The following is a 26,505-nucleotide window of genomic DNA, read 5'->3' on the forward strand; positions in this document are numbered from 1 at the left end:
GCACCCTTTTGGCCTCGCCAAGTGTGGTTCCCCACTCTAGTCAGCATGGCTGTGGACTCCATGACCCTTCCGTTGTGGCCGGACCTGCTGACCCAGGAAGCAGGCAAAGTCCTTCACCCCGACCTCGACACGCTCCATCTGACGGCGTGGAGGATCGTCCAGAAATCCAAGAGGTCTTGACCAACGCCGTCAAGCCCTCCACGTCTCGCTTGTATGCCTACAAGTGGAAAAGTTTTTTGAAATTTACCCAGCAGAGGGATCTTGTCCCCTCCCCTGTATCTCTTTCTACGCTTCTACAGTATCTCCGTTACCTGTTTGACTTCCACCTGTCTGTATCTACTATCAAGGTGTACCTTGCTGCGGTTGTCTTCTTCCAACCCAGAGCTTCTCCCTCTTCACGCCTTTTTTCTCACCCTACCGTCAGAATGTTCTTGAGGGGTCTCTCTAACCTCCGACCTCCCGTTCGTCCTCCACTCCCACAGTGGTCCCTCCACTTGGTTCTACATGCTCTTTCCAGACCCCCATTTGAACCCATGGCTACCTGTGACCTCAAGATGCTTTCTTTAAAAACGCTGTTCCTGGTAGCTATCACGTCTGCTCGTCGAGCTAGCGAGTTGGCAGCTCTCCGTCATGACCAACCTTTTCTTCAATTCTTTAAGGACAAGGTTATGCTTTACCTGGACGTCTCTTTTCTCCCGAAGGTGGTCTCCGACTTCCATGTGAATCAACCACTAATTCTGCCAACCTTGTTTCCGTCTCCGACTACTGATGTTGAACGCATGCTCCACATGCTCGATGTTCGACGGTCCTTAGCTTTTTATGTGTCCAGGACCAAGGACTTTCGCCTGGCCAACAGACTCTTTCTTTGTTACTTTGGCCCAAAGAAGGGCTGCCCGGCCTCGCCGTCCACGCTCTCTCGGTGGCTCGTATCTACCATCACCCTTGCCTACGAGCTCAACCACAGAGATCCTCCAGAGGGACTTAAAGCCCATTCCACCAGGGCTGTTGCCTCATCGACTGCCTTACTCCGTGGCGTCGACCTGCCCGACATCTGCCGGTCCGCTACCTGGTCCAATGCCTCTACCTTCATAACCCACTACAGATTGGACATGAGGGCAAGAGAGGAAACCAGATTCGGGAGGGCAGTGTTAGCATCGGCTCTTCAGTGACAGCCCACCATCCGGTTAGTAAGCGTGCTAATCACCCTTTGTGTGCATTCACAGAAGACCACGATGAAGAAAGAAAGGTTACTTACCTGTAACGATGGTTCTTCAAGTGGTCATTCTGTGAATTCACACAATCCCGCCCGGCCTCCCCTCTGTCTGTCTGTCACTGGCTTCTCTATGACTCGAGGGCCTATGGCGGACAAATGGAACTGAGGGACGGTTAGGCTGGGCGTGCGCAGTAGGGGTAGTCCTAAACATTGTTACTTTTCTCTTGCAGCTAGAGAATGTTCCGAGAGGCCCAACGCTGGCGCTGGTATTAACCCTTTGTGTGAATTCACAGAATGACCACTTGAAGAACCATCGTTACAGGTAAGTAACCTTTCTTTATGTTGTACCATCATGCCTTATTTCAGTCCACCAGTCCATCAGAGTGATCGGGACAATATAAATGACATGCCCTTCAACTTCCATTTCTTTCTCTCTCTTTCTCTCTTCCTCCCTTCCTTCCTTCCTCCCTCCCTCCCTCCCTCCCTCCCTTCCTTCCTTCCTTCCTTCCTTCCTTCCTTCCTTCCTTCCTTCCTTCCTTCCTTCCTTCATTCATTCATTCATTCATTCATTCATTCATTCAAGACAGCAAATGATAGCGAGAAGATACATATGTTGAATGGCAATAAATTAAGATAATACTAAATGCAATTAAATTTAAACAGTGTTAAAACATAACTGGTTAAAATAAAAGTAATTTGAGAGACATGATAATATGCTGAATCGTCAGTTAAAAATTCCAGTCCTCTTAGTAGATTTACAGATTAAAAGCCGATTTTAAAAGGATGGGCCATAAGGAAGGTTGAGGTTGACAAGGCACTTGATTGCTGCTGTGCCACCACCTTCTCCCTTGACCGGCCTGGCTAATCAAAGCGGCCAATTGCGGGGTGCTGCAGGGCTTAATATTCTCTCCAATGCTGTTTAATATCTATATGAGGTAGCTTGGTGGGGTCATCTGGGGGTGTGATGCTTCTTGTCATCAGTACGCTGATGACATGGAGCTCTATATCTCCTTCTTTCCAACAGCAGTGGATGCCGTTGTGCCCCTTGATTGTCGCCTGGGGGCTGTAGTGCAGTAGATGCAGGAGAATGGACTCAGGCTGAACCCGGACACGATGGAGATTTTGAGGGTGGTGGCCCCACCTATCAGTGGTTTAGGAAGCTCCCTCTCTTTTTTGGGGGGGTGACTCTCACCACAAAGAGTAGTCTGCAGCTTGGGAGTCCATCTTCACCCAGCGCTTACCATGGAGTCCCAGGTAGCATCCGTGGTTCGCACCACCCATTTACATCTTCAGCAGATTGCCCAGCTGTGCTCCAGTCTGGTCCATGTGCTCGTAATCTTGAGATTAGACTACTGTAATGTGCTCTACATGGGGCTGCCTTTGAGGTAGATGCAGAAACTACACACGGTCCAGAACACAGCTGCTAGATTATTAACTGGGGTGAAAAAAAATCATCACATTTCCCACACTCTGGGGGCATTACACTGGTTGCCCATTCGTTTCCACATTGACTTCAAGGTATTAATGCTGACCAATAAAGCCCTAAACAGTTTAGGACCTTGATACCTGACAGAGCACCTGCTTCCACCTAGCTCTACTCATGTCACTCAATCTAGCCAGGCAGGGCAGCTGAGGGGCTTGACCCCAAGAGAGGCCCAGAAGGAGAGAACTAGAAACCGGGCCTTCTCGGTGGTGGCTCCTTGCCTCTGGAACACGTTGCCCCTTGAGGTTCGCCTGGCACCCTCGCTGGGAGTTTTTAAGAACAAGCTGAAGACTTGGTTCTATGGGCATGCCTTCCCACCTTCCATTTCTTAGTTTTCTACGTCTTACCATCTTGGACTTTGCCTATCTCTACGTTGTTTGATATTGTTGTTTTAATTTTTGTTTTATACTCGGACTGTAAGCCACCCAGGGTGGATTTGTTGAATCTAGATGGGCAGGGTAAATGCCAGAAAAATAAATAAATAAAAATAATAAAAAGAGGCCAACATAGCTTTGTATGGGAGGGAATTCTGTAGACTGGGAGCAGCCACTGAAAATGCCCTCTCTCGAGTCCTTAGAAAATGTGCCTGTGAAGATGGCAGGCCAAGAGAAGCCCTTCCCATGAAGATCTTAGAGAGAAGGGAGGAGTGATTATATAGGAAGGTACAATCTTCAGAATTGCTGAGAAGTTAAATGTAGATCAAGGTTTTAGCTACTACAGCCAGAAAAAAATGATATTCCTTCCTTCTATTCCCAGTATAAACAAACTACTTGGAGTAAACATCAGACTTACTGTTGTTACCATCATGATGGTGCTGTTTCCTCCAGATCTCAGAGGTCATCCTCAAAGTGTCTTCCCTCCACACTTCTACTCAAACAGTTTCCCTCTATATAGGATCTAAGCAGACCTGTGCAGAGGAAAAGAGGGGTTTGATCATGGTGTTTGCATTGCCTCCTCAACTGTTATCATGAATGCCATGTTAAAATACCAGGATATTTCAGTACCATTGCACCTCCCATATTCATTTAAAACTCATGTCTTTCAGTAACAGGCTTGTTCAACATCTTTGAGCCTTGAAGGATGTCACCACCGGTTGATGGTGCAATGAGCCTATTGAATATAATTTGATTACAGTGGTGCCCCGCATAGCGAGGTTAATCCATTCGGGATTAACCCTTGCTATGGGAAACATCACTCAACGAAACAAAAAAAACCCATTGAAACGCATTAAACTTGGTTTAATGTGTTCCAATGGGCCCCGAAACTCACCGTTGAATGAAACTCACCGTTGAGCGAAACTCACCAGCAGCCATTTTCGCGCCCTCCCCTCGCTTAGCGAGGGTGCGAAAACGCTGCGCGCGGCCATTTCAGGGCTTCCGGCGGCCATTTTGGAGCCACCGAACAGCTGATCTGCAGGGCGCAAAGCGAAGGTCGGTAAGTGAACCGTTTACCGACCTTCGCTATGTGATTTTCGGCCATAGAGGCCATCGCTTTGCGATCGCATTAGCGATCGCGAAAACGTCCTCGCTATGGGGATTCTTCGTTCTATGGTGCGCTCGCTAAGCGAGGCACCACTGTATCTTCCATCACTGAATGTGTTGTTATGACACCACCATCAGAAGTCTTGTTTAAAAAGATTGATACTGAACAAAAGAGCCACTGAAGCTGTCCCCTAACATATTAATCTCATTGGTTACTATTACCATTACTTTACAGTACTCAAGAAAGATGAAAGTCTCCAACTTATTCCAGGCCTGTGAAGTGTTAATGCTCTTGTCACCACAAAACTACTTTGAATTATGTTAATGACTGATCTTATTTCTCTACTCAGGGAAACAGGCTGATTTGCATCAGTAAACCTGATGCACACTTGCTTCTGTACAGTCATTTATGGAAGCATTTTTAGTTTGTCCTATGAGATGCATGTTATCCGTGCCAAGTTCTTCCTTTTTAACCTTTCAAAAAAGAAAGACAATACAGGTTTACCTGAGAAGATAAGAGAGTTATCTTTCCATACATCGCTAAACTGCCTGACCATCCCTTGCATAGAGTCTTGTCTCAATGCTACCTTAACTCCCTTAAGAGTCTTAAGTCCATGTATCAGTATAAACAAACTGTGTTTGACTCAAGCTGAAGTTGTTGTTTTCCTCTGAGCCAGACTGCTCTCTACATGGGTCACAGCCTTGGTTCCTGAAGAGAGAGCTCACTGGATTATAACTGTGTCTCAAGACATCATTGGTCAACCTACTATATAATTATTGGCAGAGAGAGATATGATAGAAGATTCCAACCTGGCCATTACAGAGAAAAGAAGACGAGCCATTGGCTGGTCATCCCTTCTTTCAGGGTGGAATCTAGTCAAAGAAGCCATGATGTGAAGGAGGTAAACTAAATCTTCCTTTTCAATGCCAAGTCAGTGGGTGGCAGGAAAATAATCCATCCAGGATTTGATTCTGGATGAAGATGGTTTTGGCTTTTATCACAGGGATCCGGTGGTGGGGTGGTGGTGTTATTTCTTGCCCAGTTTTGGCCATCCGAATTCTCTTTGGTACAGCAGGCTAGGATTTCATGGTGGAAATGTTGTGGCTGCAGTCTATACAAACCCAACCTCAGATTCTCCTTCCAGCAGTCAGCTAATTTTAAGTATATGTTGCTGGGACAATGTTGGGATTATGTCAATAATGCTGCTTGCCCAATAGTTTGCATCCCTGAGCTATCCAGGGCAATCTTTTCTGTAGTGTTGAACCACCCTTATTGTTCTGAAGGATTTCAACATTCATGCTGAGATTGATTAGTCGGATGGCTTTGGATTTCCTGTCACTATGACAGCTATAGATCTGTTGGAATTAATACCTGGCCCTCTCCATGTAGCAGGACATACTTTTCTGATATTTTTGTTTGGCAGAAGTTATAATCTGAAGATGGATGTGGTACATGTGACTCCATTGTCATAGAAGATCAGCATCTGGTTAGTTTCAGACTAATCAGTTTCAGGCTGATGTAAACCTCTGCATCTGTAGAGCTAGGTCAGCTCCCTGATACTATAGGGAAGTAAAAGCAGTGAGACAGAGGGGACATAGGCCAGAACACTACTGGAGGGTAAACCAAGATGAGTCAGATCCTAAACATCTGGAAATGTGCACTACAGAGGCAAAGGCTGCCAAAAAAGCCTATGTCTTTGCTGCTGCTGTACCCATAAGTAGCAGACCAGTGATGCATTTCCGAACTGTGCAAAAGCTCCTTCACAGGGATTCTGGTGACAGTGCACTCATTTGCTCGGTGTAAGCAGTTTGCTATATATTTTACAAATAACCTTCATCAGATTGGCCTTAAGCAGAACTCTGAAGTTGGGACATGTCATGCTGATGTAACTGGCAACTGTTTCTCCTCTTAACTGGAATTATTTTCAGTTTGTGGTGATCTGTGATTCCTTGAAGAAAGGGTCTGTCCCATCCTATCTAAAGGAAGCTGTCATAAAACCTTTGTTAAAGAAACTAGACTTTGACCCAGAAATTTTGACTAATGACAGGCCAGTCTGAAGTTCATGATTTTTGTTGAGGTGATTGTGAAGGTGGTAGCCCTGTAACTCTGTGCACATTTAGATGATACTGATATCTAGACTTAGTTTAATCAAATTTGCATTTAGGATTGGGACCAAGATTACTTTGCTCTCCTTGGCAGATGACTTGCACTAAGGACTGGATAAGAGGAGCCGTCGTCGTTTAGTCATGTCCGACTCTTCATGACCCCATGGACCAGAGCACGCCAGGCCCTCCTATCTTCCACTGCCTCCCGTAGTTGTGTCAAATTCATGTTGGTTGCTTCGCAGACACTGTCCAGCCATCTCATCCTCTGTCATCCCCGTCTCCTCTTGCCATCACACTTTCCTAACATCAAGGTCTTTTCCAAGGAGTCTTCTCTTCTCATGAGATGGCCAAAGTACTGGAGCCTCAGCTTCAGGATCTGTCCTTCCAGTGAACACTCAGGGTTGATTTCTTTTAGAATTGATAGGTTTGTTCTCCTTGCAGTCCAGGGGACTCTCAAGAGCCTCCTCCAGCACCACAATTCAAAGGCATCAATTCTTCGGCATTCTGCTTTCTTTATGGTCCAGCTCTCACTTACATACATCACGACAGGAAAAACCATAGCTTTGACTATTCGGACTTTTGTTGGCAAGGTGATGTCTCTGCTTTTTAAGATGCTGTCAAGGTTTGTCATCTCTTTCCTCCCAAGAAGCATGCGTCTTTTAATTTTGTGGCTGCTGTCTCCATCTGCAGTGATCATGGAGTCCAAGAAAGTAAAATCTGTCACTACCTCCATATCTTCCCCTTCAATTTCCCAGGAGGTGATGGGACCAGTGGCCATGATCTTAGTTTTTTTTGATGTTGAGTTTCAGGCCGTTATTCTCCTGGATTCAACAGCATTCAGTACCGTTGAACATAGTATCCTGTTGCATCAGGTAGCTAGGTTAGATACAGTGGTGCCTCGCAAGATGAATGCCTCTCTTGACGAAAAACCCTCAAGATGAATGGTTTTTGTGATCGCTGTGGCGCCTCACAAGACGGCTCCTTCTATGGCCGTGCTTCACAAGACTTTTTTTTCTTTTTGCAAGGCCAATACCTCACAAGACGAAAATAATTCATTCGTCTTGCGAGGTTCCCATAGGAATGCATTGCAATGCATTCCTATGGGAAACCGCTTTTCACAAGACAGCACTACTCACAGAACAAATTACTTTTGTCTAGTGAGGCACCACTGTATTTTGGTCACTGTGTTACAGTGGTTTCAGTCCTTCATGTCAGGATGTACAAAAAGGTGATGTTGGGGGAGCAATGTTTAAAACCATGACCTTTGGCATCTCAGAATTCCAACTGTATCCCATAACTATTTAACATCTGTATGAATTTGTTGGTGGAAGTTGTTTGGAACTTTTGGGTGAGGTGCCACCAATATGTTGATTTATTATTTATTTATTATTATTTAAAGTATTTTTACCCTGCCTTTCTCCTTAAAAAGGAACCAAGGTGAAGGGAAAGGCTTATCCTGATTATCCTAACACCTGAGCCAGCTCATCATGGGAGATACGGTCTTTGAGATAGCTCGGAACCAGGCTATTTGGGGATTTATGGGTTAAAACCAGTACTTTGAATTGTGCCAGAAACTGTTTGGGAGCTAGTGGAGTTGCTTTAACAGGGGAGGTTATTTGATCCCTCTAACCAGCCCCAGTCAGCAATCTGCCTGCTGCATTTTGGACCTGCTGAAGTTTCCTGACACTTTTCATTGGCAGCTGCACATAAAGTGCATTACAGTAATCCAGACAAGATGTAACTAGGGTATGCTTCATAGTGGCCAGATCAAATATCTCAAGAGACAGATGTAGCTGGCACACTAGTTTTGTTTGTGCAAATGCACTCCTGGCCACCATCAAGACCTTTGCATCCAGGCTCAGGGATGAATCCAGGAGCATCCCCCAAGCTGCACACCTGTTTTTGTAAATGAGGGTGTAACCCCATCCAGTACAGGCTGCATTCCTATTCCTTGATCTTTCTTTTGACTGACCAGAAGCACCTCTGTCTTGTCCTGATAAAGTTTTAATTTATTCACCCTCATCCAGTCCATTACAGATACAAAACATTGATTTAGAGCTGAAGCAGCTTCCTTGGATTTAGGTGACAAGGAGAGGTAGAGTTGAGTGTCATCCATGTACTGGTGACACCGAAGCCCAAAACTTTGGAAGATCTCTCCCAACGATTTCATGTAGATGTTAAAATAACATAGGAGACAAAACAGAACCCTGAGTGACCCCATAGGTCAGCGGTCAGAGTGTCAAACATGAATCTCCCAGCACCACCCTCTGAGTTCTTTCCTCCAGGAAACACTGGAGCCATTGTAAACAGTGTCCAATTCTGGAGAGACAGGTCTGGAAGGTACTGTGGTTGATAGTATCAAAAGCTGCTGAGAGGTCCAGCAAAACCAACAAGGACAAAGATCCCCTTTCCATTTCCCAGCGTAGGTCATCTACCAAGACAACCCAAATCATCTTTGTCCCTTAACCAGGCCTGAAGCCAGATTGAAATTGATCTAGAATGATCTGTCTCATCCAGAAACCTCTGAAGATAATAGACCACAATCCGGCCTAGCACCTTCTCCAAGAATGGAATATTATACACTGGTCAGTAATTATTCAGGATTTTGGGGTCCAAAGAGGGCTTTTTTAAAATAATGGTCTTACTGTTGCTTCCTTTAAGCATGATGGGATTCTGCTCTGTTGCAAGGTGTTCACCACTCCTCCTATCCAATTAACCAGTCCCTTTCTGGCAGCTTTTATGAGCCTGAAAGGGCAAGGATCCAGCAGACACATGGTAGCCCTCACCTCCCCAAGGGTCTCAGGCTGCAGGAACTGAAATTCATTCATTTACAAAGGGCAAGCAGGGTCCATAGTTTCATTCACAGGACCCGAAACAACAATAGCATCCAAATCAGAGCAGATCTGAGCAATTTTGCATGCAAAGTGCTGTGCAAATTCTTCACAGTAAGCTACAGTGTGGTCTGCATTATCTTTCTGGGGGTTAGCATGTAGGAGGCTCTTGACACATTCGTAAAAGCTCTACTGGGTGATTCTGTGCAGATGGTGGCAGACTAGACTGACTTCTTTGCTGATTCCACTGCCATGGAATAGGCCTTCCAATGGGCTGTAGCTCTTTTTTTATCAGATGCACACTGAGTTTTCTGCAGTTGTCACTCAAATCTGTGGCCCACTCATTTCATCTCCACGAGCTCACTAGTAAACCAGACAGCTAGTTTGACTCTACTTTGAGGGAGAAAACATTTAGGAGCAATCATGATGAGAGCCCTGTTCTCCTCAGTCCCCATAACACTGAGGAAGCAGTCGGAACTCTTAAACGTTGTCTCAGCTTGATAAAGGACTGGATGAGAATGAACAAGATGAATCTGAATCCTGGCAAGATGGAGCTGCTGATGGTCAGCAAAATGGTTTATCAAGTTTTACAGTATTTAATGTTGTTGGGTAATGTTTTATCCTTTTCCTCCATAAAAGTGTACCTAGCAGCTCTATCAATATGTTTAAACCTAACTGATAAACTTTACACATTAGTGTGAATACATAGAGACTACTATAAAGAATCTGATCATCTGTACCTTCGTAAGGCCTTCTCCCCCTTTTGGGACCTGCAGTTAACTGGTATCTGTTGCTGTGTCATTCAGATGTATAAACAGAGGGAAAAACTCACTGGAGCATACACTAAGCAAGGGGTAGGGCAACTGTCAGAGCTCTCAGTCTAGATGGTTCCAAAGGGAATAGCTCCACACAGACCCAGACTCATTAGTTTGAATGCATAGATGACCATTCAAAGAACAAATGTTACAAAAAGCAACTTGGTTTTTAAACAATTTATATTCTAGAAATTAAATTGGATATTTATTGTAACATTCTGCTGTGTTTCAGGTGCGAGAAGATGTGTTAAATTCATTAAATAACAACTTCCTCCAAACATTAAATCAAGCATGGAATGATCATCAGACAGCTATGGTGATGATTAGAGACATTTTGATGTATATGGTGGGTAAATTTGATGTTCTTCCTATTTTCTTCAGTATCAAGGGTAAACTGTTATATGACCATACTGATGGAAAAATTAAATGTAAAATGTTAAAACTTTTAATTGATTTAAATAAGCTGTATGAAATCTATTATTATATGCTATTTTGAATTTGGCCCACAACTACTGATAACTTTTTAGTGAAGACTGATGCTTTCTTTCATCTGATATGTGTTCTTAGATTGTTCCTGTTTATAAAATTTTGGTTAAAATCCTGTTGTGCAGCTATGCTTACAGAAGTTTATGTCACACAAACAGTAGCTCTAATTGTGGCAGGGCAGAAGTGTTGTTTTTGAAGCATCTCTGCACAACAGGCAGAGAAGCTTTCACAGCTAAATTGAGCCAAATAAATATTCTTAGTCCCTTGCAGGGTTGTATCCCCACCCTCCTGATTCATCCCTTTCCTCAGTTTGTTAGAGCAGTACTTCTGCAAAGCTAATTAGAAACAGAGGGAGGAAGATAGTGGAGGAGAATGCAACATTTTTACTGCCAGGTGTTTTCTTCTCCACTACCTTGCTGTTCTTAATACTCCTGAGAGGGGGGTTTGTAGGCACACAGAAAGGCTCATGGCCCCTCTTAGTCTCCTAGCATGATCACTTGGCAGAAGGAGGCACAAGGCTAGGCACACTTAACAACACACTTCTTCTCTTCCTGTCCCTCCCCAACTCAGCCACCAGTTTCCCAGAGTCAGCTTCAAGTTACCGATCTTGCTTTCCCCCCTTCACTGAAAATAATAAAAATATCTTGCAGTCAAATTGTGCAGTTTTTGTTGTCTGGGTTTAACACATGGAAAATTTATGCAGCCATAACTTTCCAGTACACCTGGACAAACTGGATTCTAGCTACAGTTTTGAATTGGTGAAAGAGTTGGCTTACTAGTTCTGTTTTAGCTTTTTGTTTTGTTTTGTTTTATAATTGTATCATAATAAGAGAGGAATGGACAATGTCCTGAGTGTGAGATGATATCATTGGGCCCCCTCCACTATGCTTCATGACTTTATCCTGCTACTGTACTGATGAATTTCAGCAAGCTAGCAACACCCAGAAAAGACACTTTTTCTATAAGATTGCTGCTATTTAATAACTTCTAAGTGAGAGAGGGCATGGTGTTTATCTCTTGCCACTATACATGGCTGTACATTTGTGATTCGTATATGCTTAGGGTAGTGTTCTTTGTATAAAAATATGACTGAGATTAAGGAACACTTTAAATGTAATCCTGGGTGTGCTGCTGTTAATAATAACTGTCAGAATATTAACCGGTGTTTTTATGTCAGCCTTCCTTGCAGACGTCTTATAATAGCATACAAATGTTTCCTAGCTAGTTTACTTTCTAGGTCTCTATTGGTATGTGTGCTTAATATCAAAGAATTCTATATCATTTTTCTACAAGTCTTCTACCTCTTATCATTTAGTACTTCGTATTATATACAGTATGAGCATACAATCTTAATTCAAGAGACAATTGTATGCAGTCTGAACTCTGATGTATTTGCATTTGAAAGAGAATAAAATTGTTAAGATTACCGTATTCATTGATCTAAAGAGCTAGACCACTTGTTCTTAACCTTGGGTTACTCAGGAGTTTTGGACTGCAACTCCCAGAAGCCTTCACCACCAGCTGTGCTGACTGGGATTTCTGGGAGTTGCAGTTCAAAAACATCTGAGTAACAAAGGTTAAGAACCACTGAGCTAGACTAATGATTGTTGTGAATTGTCTCTTTTTGCCTTGATGTTTCCTAAGGCTGATAATATGTACAGTATAAAATATAACCATTAATATAATTACCATGTTTAAATTTCAATATCTGATTGATATTGATAATGGTCTTAAATAAATTTCAAGTAATGGGCTTCACTCCTAAAGCAATATTAAGCATGCAATGGGATGAAGCAAAATCAGCCCTTAAACAGAGAATAATGGATATGGAGAGACAGGTAGATCTCAGTAGATGCCCCAATTTTAGAGCAATAGACTCTGGCTAGATGTGAGGCTTTCCCTTATGCGGTGTTGGAAGGCAGATTTTAAAAAATCCCAAGAGAATAGAGATGCTGCCCTTGTGGCTCTGACAAGATAGAATCTATTGAGCATATGATGCTGAGATGTAACAGGCATAATAAGATTTGAGGAAAATATAGTACACCTCTCTTTAAAGATATGGCAGGTCAATTGGATTTAGACTACTGTAATCAATTGTTAATCGACCAAAATCAGACTACTACAGAACTGTTAGCGAAATTTTGGGTGTCATGCTATAGCAGCCAGAATAGACTGCTAAACCCTTAGACCTTGATCTTACATTGCTATATTTGCTGTTTTAGATATTTTACTTTTTGTATGTCTGGTATTGCTCTTTGTAGTGCATGGCAGTCTGAAGTTTTTTATTCAGTTTTGTATGGCTTGATGCCGTAACAATAAAGTATGTAATATCAAATTGGAGAAAAAAAACCCTGAGAGTCTCCCTGGGAAGAAATGATTTTGTCAAAGCATTACGGCACTATGAGGTTTGCTCATTGAATGCGAAGCAGTTTCTCTGAATGACCTGTTAATACTATTGGCTGTGCATCCTAGTAACCTTCACATGTTTAGGGCTGTAGCTCATATAATTCCTCATTATTGGTTGTACTTTATAGGAGTCGAAAACAGATAGAAAGCATCACATTGCCTATCCCTATCTTAAACAGCATAGATACTTTGGATATAAACATTTTCAGTATATTTTGATTTTAACTTTTAGGACCGTGTGTATGTACAACAAAATAATGTGGAAAATGTCTACAATTTGGGATTAATCATCTTTCGAGATCAGGTTGTACGTTATGGGTGTATTAGAGATCATCTGCGGCAGACATTGTTGGACATGATTGCAAGAGAACGAAAAGGAGAAGTTGTAGACAGGTATGATTGTAAAAAGACATGCATTTCAGATTGTTCTTGAAATATGTGTTATATGTTTCTGAATTCCTTTTGCTTCTACTCTTGTTTGCATTTTAATTGCTGTTTGCCCATTCTTTCTTTCTTTGCCATTGACAGGTTGAATGTAAACTTTTTCTTAATTTGGCTGCTTATTAGTAGTTTATGACATATTGTTATTACTTCATTTTTTCAGGGAGCTTTATCTGGGAGTCTTTGTCTTGTAAACAATTTATTCTTAGTGACTCATTTACATGGTCTAGCTTTTTTCAACACTAGTAGTTAATATTGTGTTATATCTAATTGAAAACGGGGAAAGTACTTGAATTTACTGAAATACACACTGGTTTTCAAACCCTGTGTTAATATAGTCATACATCTATTTCCTGTCTAATTTTCTGTAGCCATGACTCTTGTATTTTTTGCCTACAGCTCACAAAATTCACCAGGAATTTCCCCAGCCAGAATTCTGGCAGCTGTAACCAAAAAATCCATATCTCCAGAGGAGTTTCAGTATTCAGAGCTGCACCTCAAATTGTCTCTCTTTGGAGTGACCATCATTAGCCTGAAGAAGAAGGAAATGGATGGTATTGGCTAACCTCCAAGGGAGCTGCAAGGGATCAGAGCAGGGGTCTCCAAACTTTTCAATATGGGGGCCACATCATATATTTTACACATTTTTGAGGGCCAGAGGAGGGAAGGGGGACCCAAGCAATCCCCCACCCCCTCTTGTCTTTGCAGGGGTGGGGAATTGCTTGGGTCCCCCTTCCCTCCTCTTCCTATGCCTGGTCCAGATAAAAAGGCAAGGTGGGTGTGATGTGGCCCACAGGCCGTGGTTTGGAGACTCCTGGATTAGGGGATTGGTAGAATACTCGTTGTAGTGTAGTGGATAGAATGAGGGACTAGGACTCAGGAGGCCTGGGTTCAAATCCCCTGTTAGCCACGGAAGCTTATTAGTGGAACTGTAAAACCACTCTTTAAATACAGTATCTCACTTGCCTTGAAAGCTCTTTTAGGGTCACTATTAATTGGTTCTGATTTGATGGCACAGAATAACAATGACAAAGTGTTTTGAGAAGCACACTTTCCTGCCAGCAGTCTTGATTTAGCTGGTGACAATTTGGTGGTGATTTTTTACTATTAAAGGCTCCATCCTTGCACCTTGAGGTTCCCAAATGCCTCTGTAGGGCAAAAGAGAGCCACAGGAATCATTGGAACCTAAAAGGAAGAAGAAAGGAAAATTTGATTACTTTCAATTAAATGCTTCTGGTTAGAGATGGGGACGAAGTGCCAAAATATCAACATTTATTAAGAATATCGCTTTGATTCCTGCTTTCCCTCCTCTTGCATAGCAGGGGGAGGGAAAGCAGGAATCAAAGTGATACTCTAATTCTGGGGTCTCCAAGAAGGGGAAAAGCAAGCATCAAAGCAATCGTGCAGCTGTGGCTGCAGGATTGCTTTAATCCTTTTCCCTCACCTTTTGGTAAACCCCGCAGGGCTTAGCAAGAAGAGAGAAATCAGGGATCAAACAATCCTGCAGCACTCTGACCCCTTTCCCCCTCACCTTGCTAAGCCCTGCGGGGCATAGCAAGAGGAGGGGAGCAGGGATCGAAGAGATTCTGCAGCAGCTGGGGGATCCCTTTGATCCCTTTCCTCCTCTTCTTATGGCGCACAGGCATAGGAAGAGGAGGAAAAGGAAATCAAACCATCCCCCAGCCTCAGGGGTGGGACTCCTTTCAGACAGGCTTTAGCAAGCGGCCCAAGGGGAAAACCCCTCTCTGCTTATGCCCCCGAGGAACAGCTGATGCACTGGAGCATACGCAGATAGGGAACGATGGAACGAAAATAATAGGGTTATATCCATTGCTTCATATTAATTAATGTCTCTGGACCCCAAGAATACGAAGCAATGAATATCTGACGAATCCAGGATATCTAACAAATATCCTGATTCTTTTTTTTATATGCATCCCTATGTCTACTTCTGATGCCCAGTCCAGGTTACAAAGTTATGCAACAGGACTTTACCCAAAATCTGATCCAAAATTTTGACTTAAAATACTCTTGCTCAAAATAGTAATTGATACATTCTCCTTGTTCATAGGAACCTACAGACATTCTCGGTCCTTAAATTCAGAATTATTATTCTGGTATAGCATAGAGCGAGTAAGCCTAACAGATGCTACTGTATTTAAAGTCATCTACTTTGCTCTGGACACCTGGAGCAATGAAACTGAAGCCTTTCTGGCCCATATTTCCATCTCTATTGCTACTGTGCTATCAAATTCCACTTCAGTAGCCAGTATCTTAATAACCTTGTGAAATAAATTCTTAATAAAAAATGGTTTATTGGACTCTCAGACAAGCCCACCAGAATGTGCTTGCTTGAAATCTGCCTCCTGAAAATCAGCAGTGACAATTTTTCCTCATCTCAACATAAGATAGTCTTGGGATAAAAATGAAGACATTTATTCTCAATGCTGTTGTAGATTATTTCTTCCTTTATTGGGAAGTGCCAACAGTAATGGTACAGCTGTTAATTTTGAGTCTATGGGCATGATGGAGTGCAAATCATATGAGCATCTCCTGCTTGAATAGCTTTGCAAATTCTTTTGCTGCTACAAATGAATCTAACCTGTAAATCTCTTATTAATATTTTGACAGAGGAGCAATAAGAAATGCTTGCCAGATGTTAATGATTCTAGGACTTGAAGGAAGATCTGTCTACGAAGAAGACTTTGAAGCTCCATTTTTAGAAATGTCAGCAGAATTCTTCCAGGTGCAGTATAGCTTCCAAGAGCACATGGGATGTTACTACATTGCTGGTGGCTGTTGTCTACCTGATTAATGAATTTAGTGAAAAATAAATTTGACAAAAATAAACAATCCCTGAGTCTATTGTTTTGCTATGATAATGTTTAAAACTATGCTTATACTGAAAGGAGCCTTGTGGCGCAGTGGTTAAACCGCTGTACTGCAGCTAAAACTGTGCTCACGACCTGGGGTTCAAACCCCAGGTAGCCGGCTCAAGGTTGACTCAGCCTTCTATCCTTCCAAGGTCGGTAAAATGAGTACCCAGCTCTCTGGGGGGGCAATGTGTAGCCTGCATAATTGTAAACCACCCAGAGAGTGCTTGAAGCACTATGGGGTGGTATATAAGCAGCATGCTTTGCTTTTGCTTTTGCTTTGAATGTTACATTGCATAAGCATTCACAATCCCAAAGAAAAGCAAGAATAAAGCATGCTTTTATTTGAAAGTACAGTGGAATCCTTTTTTTTCCTCATGGTGTTTCCTCTTCCTATGATTTTCAGTAGTCTCTTCCTCCATCCCCCACCTCACTAAAAGTTCAGGCAAACCTCTGCATCAAGGGGCTTTCATTGGAAGGAAGTATTTTATTTATTTATTTATTTATTTATTTATTGTACCCCGCCTATCCAGTCATTTCGACCACTCTAGGCGGCTTACAACATAAAGCATAAAGTATTGTTATGCCTAGCCACTCTTCATACAGTGGACAGACATTAGAGGAGTTAGATTCAGAAAATAGATTAATTGGCTTGTGTTGCACAGTTACTGAGTGTCTTTCAGAAAAGTTTAGCTTTTTATGGAGATCATCTGTAGCATATTGGTTGAGAGTGAGCTACCAGTCAGATAAATCCCTGATAAAGATTTTTGCCTGAACCATGAAAACAAGGTGAACCACAGTCTCTCAGGCTTATTTGTAATATGTGGATATTAATACAAGATTGTTGTTAGGGCTGTAAGAAGGTAATAAGTAAATCAATTAAAGATTCTAGTTTATTTTGCTGTATTTTATTGTAATACCATATGTTGTGACTTTCTCTTTTTTTCAATACAGATGGAAAGTCAGAAATTTTTAGCAGAAAATAGTGCGTCAGTTTATATAAAGAAAGTGGAAGCTAGAATTAATGAAGAAATAGAACGTGTGATGCACTGCCTTGATAAATCAACTGAAGAACCTATTGTTAAAGTGGTTGAGAGAGAGCTTATTTCTAAACATATGAAGACTATAGTGGAAATGGAGAACTCTGGTCTAGTTCACATGCTGAAAAATGGAAAAACGGAAGGTAAGCTGGGACAGTGCCAGCTACAGTGTGAGTAAGGCTTTGAACTTTGAAAGAAAATTCACTGTGCATCTTTGGTTGTGTACAGGGATTTGCAAGTATGAAGTGCTTCTGCCTCTTGTTCTTTCAGCATCTTTGTTCATTCAGAAGCCACAGAAACGGTAATCATTAGTGACAAATTCAGCTGCAGATACCTTCCTCGCTATACAGTATTTGACATCTGTAAGAAATGTCAGCATATTTTAGAAAACTTTGCCACTTTTGCCCATTGATGTTTTGTAATATAAACCTTTTATTTCAGAATTTTCCATCAGTAGGTCAGAATAGTTTTGTATGAATAATTGTGTTATGTAGAATGTCATACTTCCAACAAGTCATAAGAATCCTGTTCCAATGTACCATATCCCACTGTTCCTGTGAGATGACGCACTTCCTATTTTCATAAAAGGCACAGTTGTTTTGTGACTCATTAAGCTTCATAGACTCTGACTAAAACAGTTCACATACATGCAGAGAGCTGTACAAGGTTCCTTTATATAGGTGCAGTGCAGCTTAACAATAGGAAGTACTTCTATCTAAATGCTTGCAATTTTAGATGCAATTTGCTTGCAGTTTTAATTTGAAAAAATATTTTATTATGTAAGAAAGCACAAAACACATGTAAAAATAAAGCTGAAAAGACACAGCACCTGAAATCCAGTAGTAAATTGCAACTAGCATAGGCCCATTGAATTAGTGGGGATTTGGTGATATAATATTTGTGTAAGTTTCATAGTTTTAGTGGTTCTCCTTTAACTGCAACTTACTATTGGATTTCAGCCACTGTATGAATGGAGGTAATAATAACAACAACAACAACAATAACAACAACAACAATAATAAAAGAGGGAATAATTTTTAGAGTTCTCATTAGCAAGATATATGCAAAAAGTCCTGTGAAAGATTTCTAAATGTCAAAAAATCCACCCATATGTAGTTTTTCCCCTGTATGCTATGTGTGTATGTGTTGATATAGTACCAAGCTCCATTGAATGATAGGGCGTAGGCATGTATCTTTCCAGTATTGTAATATTAGTCCTTTAACCACAGTAAGGGCATGGAGAATGCATTTTTGGTAGCTAGTAGTTAACCCTCATGGAACAGAGAAGTAATCTAAAAGCACATAAGGCTCAACAAAAATTAGAGAATAGTCAATTACAAAATAATATCTCCCAAAAAAGAATGCGTAGCAGGACATAGCTAGAACATATGTTTAAGAGACACGTGAGGAGAGTTGCACTATCAGCAGTTAGATAACTTACTCAGGCCTTCACTTGTGATATTAAGTATACTGTAAACACTGTTTTTTTTCTGAATACCTTATTTTTCCATGTATAAGGCACCACCATGTATAAGACGCCCCCTTTTCCAACCCAAAATTAGGAAATCAATATTTTAAACATAAATTTAATTTAGTAATTAGGTAACATTTACATACCAGTACTGTCATATTATGCATCACACTTAGCTTTTGAGCATATCACTTTATTCAGCCTCTGGGCTCAGAACGCTCCAACATTACCAGTCCCTGTTGCATCTGAGCACTGCCTACATGCTCCACCTCCAACGAGGTGTGTTCCAATTGGTTTGTTCAGCATCAGCTGACATCAGTTGCATAAGGCCTATGATTGGAGGAAGCTAAATCTCTTGACTGTAGGAAGCTAAGCCTCGTGATTTGAGGCAGCCTATTTGCAGAGGAAAGGTATGGGCAGTTTTGCAATTGTGCGATTCTCTCCTCAGCTTACTTCCTTATATAAGACTACCCTCAGTTTTTAGTGTCAAGATTTTAGACAAAAGCATAGTCTTAAACATGGAGAAATATGGTAAGTCACAAGTGAAAATCAATGGTTGCAACCGATGTGGAATTTAAGGCCACCTTCCATTGGTTAGGCAATGTAGGGTGATCCAGTTCCTTGTTCCAATTATTCATACAGCAGAGCATCCCACTCAAACATACAAACATCAGTGCTTATCTTACAAACGTTGTTTACTCAAATTCTACCTAAAAAAATTCTATCTGTTAATTTTGTTGTTGTGCAGCAGACATTTCATGCTGAGAAACTGTTTTAAAATACAGTATTCCTCATTTTATTAGCAAAACTGACAAGCATAATACTCAGCATAGACATTTTGTGGTCACAGTCCTAGAATAGAAGGATGGAGAGCTTCACATGAGACTACAGGTTGAGTTAGGGAGATGAGAATGACACAAATTGAGAACCTTTACTTTGCTCATCTGATTTCTCATGACAGAAGAGTCATGTTGGCAGTAAGTAGTGTTGCATCATTTCTTTTCTCCACTGCAGATCTTGCTTGCATGTACAAGTTATTCAGTCGTGTGCCGAATGGTCTAAAGACAATGTGCGAGTGTATGAGCTCCTATCTACGAGAGCAGGGTAAAGCACTTGTATCTGAAGAAGGAGAAGGAAAGAATCCAGTTGACTATATTCAGGTATTTGAGTTCTTAAAACTGTTAATTTTTTAAAAAGTCCCCAGAAATAATTGATCCACTTGCATACTATCTTTCAATAGATATTCAAGCAAACAAATTATGCTCCTTGAGTTAAGAAGGAGAGCAAGAATTGTGGAAAGGTCAGGAAGAAAGGCTTCTGAGCTTTCTGGAGAAGAGGAATCCTCTCCCCTGAGAGTGTTTCCTGTCTTCATTACAGACAGATACATTTTATCAGGGAACCAAATGGCAAGAACTAGCGCTTTAAAAAAAAAAGGGGGGGGGAGATTCAGGGAATGGGAACATTGTCAAAGTTAAAATGTATCCGCTACTAGTGAATCCTGGACAGGGAGAGACTATGAACTACTTTTCCCAGGCTGGCCAACATGAAAGGCAGAAAAAAATAGTCATGGCACTGTTCTCCCATAAGTATCCATTTCCCCTAGATAAAACAGTCCAGATTATTATTGTGCAGTTGCTATCCTAAAGGGCAGCGTACCAACTGCCTTTGCTTCCATACCCATCCTATGTAGCCTTTCTTTGCACCAAATCGCAAAAACTGCATAAACATTTTCCTGTTTCTGTAACTTTGGGAAACAACTTACATACATTTTATCAAGATAAGGTGATTCTGTGGCCAGAGCTTCTCTTTTCTTATTTTATTTTTTAAAATTTATTATTTTTAAACTACTAGGAATGGGGTAGGGAATACAAAAGGTAAAAGGGAGTGCAGGGGATGGGAAGAAGGTTTTGAGGATCGGAGAACACAGAGTATACAATCATCCACTCTATTTATATTAAGTATGCATGGCTCTGATCCATTCATTTTCCAGTACAAAAAAAATCTTTGTATTCTTTATATATATATATCTGTATACTATTTGATTATCCTCTAAATATCAGCTTATAGTCATATTTTAATTTAAGTCTAAGTTATTCCAACTCTATCAACATTTTCCTGTTTCTGTAACTTTGGGAAACGACTTACATACATTTTATCAAGATAAGGTGATTCTGTGGCCAGAGCTTCTCTTTTCTTCAAAGGTCATCTTGACTTCCTCCTTTCCTTTAGCCAGATCTGCCACAGCTCACAGCCTTTCCTTAGATAAGTTTAAAGCATTCAGATTCTACATCAACAGGACTAAACCTCACAGCTAGTATAGTGTTTCATTTGTCACCTCCAGATAGTAATTGCTTGCTCAAAGACATGTATGTCGGTCTCTTCTTGGATAAGAGACATGCAATAAACCTTAAAGTTCCTGCAGGTATTATTGCACACTAGGGAGTCCAATACTGGTTGCTTTCTGAGAAAAAAACTTTTTGGAAGGAGATATGCGGGGCTGAATCTTTATCATCAATGTGTATGTTTTCTAAATGCTGTATAATAAACATTTGTCTTATCTGTGGTTGCTTTTGAGAGCCTTGTTTTGTGTGATTTTCACCCTTTGAATGTGTCATTTTAGAGGTTATAGGCCTTAGTTTTCCATCCTAAAATACATGGCATTTTGGTATCAATTTCCTAGTTGTCCTCTTGAGCAGAGAAATGAAATTATATACTTAATAATTTTCTGTTGTCCTGTGAGGAAGAATGACTAGGCCTTCTCCAAGTAGGACCTTTACTTCCTTTTAGTCTTGTCTTTTTAAAGAATCAAGACATAATTTTTTCCTTTCCTCTTTCTCAGTTCTATTGGGCATCTCTGACTTCAAGAAAAAGAGAGTTCCAGCTAACTTGTTTTATTGCAAAATGTTGTATATTTATTCTGAACAGAAGCTCTTTTTCGTTTCTGGTTGGTTTTGTTCCTTCAATTATTCTATGAGGGGTGATGGCAGCTTTACTTCCTATATTAGATTCAAGTGCCTGGAAGTTAAGGGAAGAAGCCCCTCCTCTGGAACAGAGATTAGGACACTGCCTACTGAGCCCTGAAGGAAAGTTCTTTCCCATTGTTGCTGTCCTCTGCCTCTTGAGACAAACATAGATTCTCTAGCAATTCCAAACTTTCTGATTTTTGAAAATATTTACTAGTTTTTGTCAGATGAACCTGGTATGAAATGAAACAAGTATGTGATAGAAGATTCAGTTTGTATAGTAAAAGGTGATTAATTCTATAATTTTGGCATTGTGTATACTTTTTATACAGTATAAATCTGAAAGTTTAAACCATGTGCTTTTTTTCCCAAGGGTTTACTGGATTTGAAGAGTCGATTTGATCGCTTCCTTCAAGAATCTTTTAATAATGACAGACTCTTCAAACAAACTATTGCGGGTGACTTTGAATATTTCCTCAACCTCAATTCTCGATCTCCAGAGTACCTCTCGTTATTTATTGATGACAAACTAAAAAAAGGAGTTAAGGGAGTGAGTATCCTTTTTTCATTTATATTGCTGCTATACTGCTAATTCATAGTAATTCAGGTATTTTTTTGTGCTCTTTAATTTGTAAAATGCAGTAAGTGGTGCAACTGAGTAAACCAACTATGTAGTTGGTGGTAAACTACTTTGCAGCCACATGACCATACAGTTGTCAATTTTAAAAAGACTTATGTAAGATGGAAATGAAATAAAGCAAGAGCACATGCTATTTTATGGGATTTAAACATGTTTTTAGTGTGTTAAGCTTTGAAAGAAATAACAAATATATTTGCAGAGATTCTGTTGTTTAGTAGCAAATCTGACTAGAGCAGGTCCATTGAATCAGTGAAGATGTATTAATGAACTAGAGATGGGCATAAACTGCCAGTGTGGCAATTTGCGCCAGTTCAGCCATCGGTCCAACAAGTATTCCATGGTTCCAAGCCCTGCCTCCTATGGGCACCCACTCAGAGGCAGCACCCAGAGGAGGCAGGGCAGGGAAGCCAGAGTGCTGCCTCTGAGTGGGCGGGACTCAGAACTGCATCAGAACCATGGAATACCTCTTGGCTGTCAGCCAAACCAGCAGTTTGCGCCCATCTCTAGAGTCAACTCCATAAATTCCATTGATTCAAATAGGGCCTGCTCTATTTGTGACATACCTTAGCGTAGTAAGTCTGTAGATGCATTTGAATCATAGAACTTATAGATGAGTTGACCAACCAAATTCTCTAGTGATTAAAGAGGAGTATTCCAGTGAAACTAACTAGAGGTTGCTTGTAGTCAGATGGAAAATAATGTTTCTTTTTATTTATTTACTTATTTACAGTTAACTGAACAAGAAGTAGAGACTATATTGGACAAGGCAATGGTTCTGTTTAGGTTCATGCAAGAGAAAGATGTATTTGAACGATATTATAAACAGCACTTGGCAAGGAGGCTTCTGACCAACAAAAGTGTTTCAGATGACTCCGAGAAAAATATGATTTCAAAGTTAAAGGTAAGGCTAGTTCTCACGGTATCTTACTTAGTGGTTGCTTTTCTTTTCCTTTTCCTCATTTCAGACCAAGGTTCAGTTGGCATAATTGTAGCTACAGAAGGATGATTGCAATTAATCTGGTACTTCTCAGAGTTCTAAGAACTTAAAAAAAAAAAATCTAAAAACGCAACCAGATGTACTTCTAAATATTACAACTAGAGTAGTAAAGTTCTGTTCTTTCATTGTCAACTGGTTGTCTGATAGGTCAGTCCTCACATGCTAAAACCTAAAACTACAATGCTTCAAATAGTTGGTTTTCTGCTGACCTTGTGAACCTGAAATTCTTTTGAAGAATTTAACAGAGTAGGGAATATTGATTTACAGTGGGGTCTTGACTTGAGAACTTAATCCGTATTGGAAGGCGGTTCTCAAGTCAAAAAGTCTGTAAGTCAAGTCTCCATTGACCTACAGTGCATTGAAAACCAATTAATCCCGTAACAGGCCGTTTTTGTTCCATTTTGGTTTTTTTCTGGTCTGTAAGTCAAATCTCAGTCTGCAAGTCAAAGCTAAATTTTGCCGCTAGAGAAGTCTGTAACTCAAAAAGTCTGTAAGTCAAGGGTCCACTGTAGTCACTTGTGCTGAGGAATTCCTGATGGATGGTATAAAGTACCTCTCTCTCTAACTTAAAGTCTGCTCTTCCCCCCCCCCCCAAACAATCCTCACAGCATAAGTAACAGTTGTTTTCTGTTTGTTACTAGAGGATTATGGCTTGGAAGAAGCAAGTACACTGATAAGTGTGGCTCAGTACTAATACTTTCGACAAAGAAGCCTTTTGGAAGGAAAATCTTTCCATCCTGTATTTCCCAGCTATAAATTCTTCCCTTCCCTCAAAACATGTGCTTTTTGGGATAGTTAAGCTACACCTGAAATGCTTCACTGATATTATTATGCTGTAATAAAATTAGCCAGCTAAGAGGATAGTCATCATTATGACACCTATTTTTCAGGGGAAGAGGTCACTTAAAGGAGCACTGGCTTTCTCTTAATTCCATGTGCATTTTTTTGTTTTGTTTTTTAAGACTTGGCATGGCAGGTTTTTCTGCTACTTTGACAGCATTTGATATTTTTCCTGTGTAATTTATTAGATTGGAGGGAATCATGGCATATTTTACTATGATTATTTTCCCATTTGAAATATTTACTGCTCTAATAAAATTAAAAAAGGAATTAATTTTTTTTATCTTGGAAAAAGCATTTATTGCTGTTCTTTAATTCCATGTACTAATACTTGGAAAGAGAGAGTATTAATTTTTTTTTGTAAGTTAGTGAGAATGTACAAAGTACTCTCTGTTTTGTGATATTCTATTTCTAAATATCTGGTTTATAAGTACTATATATAATTTTAAAGCATATGTCCTAAATACTATTCTTATTTTTGCAGACTGAATGTGGATGTCAGTTCACATCAAAACTGGAAGGAATGTTTCGGGACATGAGTATCTCCAACACAACAATGGATGAATTCAGACAACATCTACAAGCCACAGGGGTAAGAAATAAATTACTTGTTTGCTCTATCACCCACATCTGAACTTTTGATTTCTTAGAACCTTCAAAAACATATTTTTTCTCCTTTCTCTGAAAACTCTGAGAGCTATTCAAGTTCCTTCTTAATATACATATAATTGCAAGCTTTTGGCAGTAAGCTTAGTGATATTTTTGAAGCTGTTAGTTTCTATGGACTTTTCAAAAGCAGTCACAGTAGTTGGTTCCATATAGCACCATCTTAACTTTCACTGTTGATACTAGCCTACTAGTTACTGTATCTGTTGAATGTTTGTATTATTTTATTCTTATTGTGTTTTAATATTGTGTTGTTTGTCTTGTTGTTGTTAGCCACCCAGGCTGCCAGATGGTGCGAGGTATAAATCTAATAAATAAATACCATACTTTTTGCTCCATAAGGCACACTTTCCCCCCAAAATTGGGGGGGAGGAGTGTGTGCATCTTATGGAGTGAGTACACTTCTGCAAGGGCTCCCTCCGATGTTGGCGGAAAGCCTTGGAGACCTCTTGGGGGTCCGATCGCGGCAGTGGGGGACCCCCAGGAGGTCTCTGATGGCTTGGAGGAATCCCTTGGAGACCTCCTGGGGGTCCCCCGCCACCACTATCAGACCCCCAGGAGGTCTGCAAGGGCTTTCCCCCAACATTGGAGGGAGCCCTTGCAGACCTCCAAAGGCAAAAAGGCAGGGGGAAAGGACGGGAGATTCAAATTTCCCGTCCTTTCTCCCTGCCTTTTTGATTCTGCGGCAACGGGGGACCCCTAGGAGGTCTCCAATGGCTTCCTCCAAGAAAGATTCGATGTACCGTATTTTTCGCACCATAATTAGGTGCGTCTCATAGTCAGGTGCATCTTATGGAGTGAAAAATATGGTAATAGCCCTATTCAGCATCAACACAGAAGAGAAAGCCTAATATTACTTTCTCCATACAGCCAGCAGTGAGTTTGAAGAAGAGTGGTTTCTGCCCACATGGGTTCTTGCTCCTATTTAAAGCCTATGCACAAACAAGAACTTTACCTCTTAAGGCTCATTGTTGGTTGTTTGGAGGAAGTAGCAGTGGAAGAGAGTGAGACTACTTCCCTCTAAGTACTCCCTCTAACCATGTTGACACTCAATTTGGTAAGGACTGTATAGAGGTACAATCTACAAATAATCAAGACAGCTGCTGGTGTATCCAGGCTGCCAGTCACAACAGCCCAGATGTAATTGCTATATCCATGTGCTTGCTGTACAAACAAGCAGTTCTACTATGGTAGCATGCTTATGGAGTTAATTCCAGAACTACTTGTACTGGTAATGAGGAACACAGAGTAGATCAACTACATGAAAAGGATTTCAATGCTTTCACTTGAATAGCTTGAATGTTAGTTCACGAATTAAGTCTTGCTCTGTTCATGTCATTATCACATTTTATTTATTTATTTGCTGTATGTTTATATCACAGTACCCAAAGTTTACAATTATCTTGAAAAGCACAAATTTAAAATCACAATAAAATAGCATGAGATAAAATCAGTAGTATATAAAACAACATAGCAAAATTACCAGTGAAAGGGAAAAATAATAATACAGAGAACTAAAAGCACTAATAATTCTTAAATCCCTGGAAGAAAGAAAAATATTTCACCTGGCCCAAAGCCACAATAATCTTGATGCAGGTGACCTTTTCTCGGGAGAGTACACCAAAATAATCACTTTTGAAAACGTCCCATTATTTGTAGCTACTCACCTCACCTCATTTGGCAGAGGTATCTTGGATGGTGGCCTGAGAGCCTGGGTAGGTAGAAATGAGAGGAGATAGTTCTTCAGGCCACA

The 26,505-nt window shown here is 40.7% G+C and overlaps 1 protein-coding gene across 1 annotated transcript in view; it reads left to right on the top strand.

The window, feature by feature from the left end:
* CUL3 (cullin 3) overlaps positions 1-26,505 on the top strand; it is a 94,408-nt gene that overhangs the window by 42,628 nt on the left and 25,275 nt on the right. The window contains exons 3-10 of the mRNA XM_020795487.3: positions 10,162-10,275; positions 13,054-13,214; positions 15,894-16,008; positions 17,090-17,318; positions 19,661-19,806; positions 21,983-22,159; positions 22,980-23,150; positions 24,571-24,678. Coding sequence (XP_020651146.1) covers positions 10,162-10,275; positions 13,054-13,214; positions 15,894-16,008; positions 17,090-17,318; positions 19,661-19,806; positions 21,983-22,159; positions 22,980-23,150; positions 24,571-24,678 — 1,221 coding nt within the window. The remainder of the gene's footprint in view (positions 1-10,161; positions 10,276-13,053; positions 13,215-15,893; positions 16,009-17,089; positions 17,319-19,660; positions 19,807-21,982; positions 22,160-22,979; positions 23,151-24,570; positions 24,679-26,505) is intronic.

This window comes from Pogona vitticeps, chromosome 3, assembly GCF_051106095.1.
Source record: "Pogona vitticeps strain Pit_001003342236 chromosome 3, PviZW2.1, whole genome shotgun sequence".
NCBI classification, from domain to species: domain Eukaryota; kingdom Metazoa; phylum Chordata; class Lepidosauria; order Squamata; family Agamidae; genus Pogona; species Pogona vitticeps.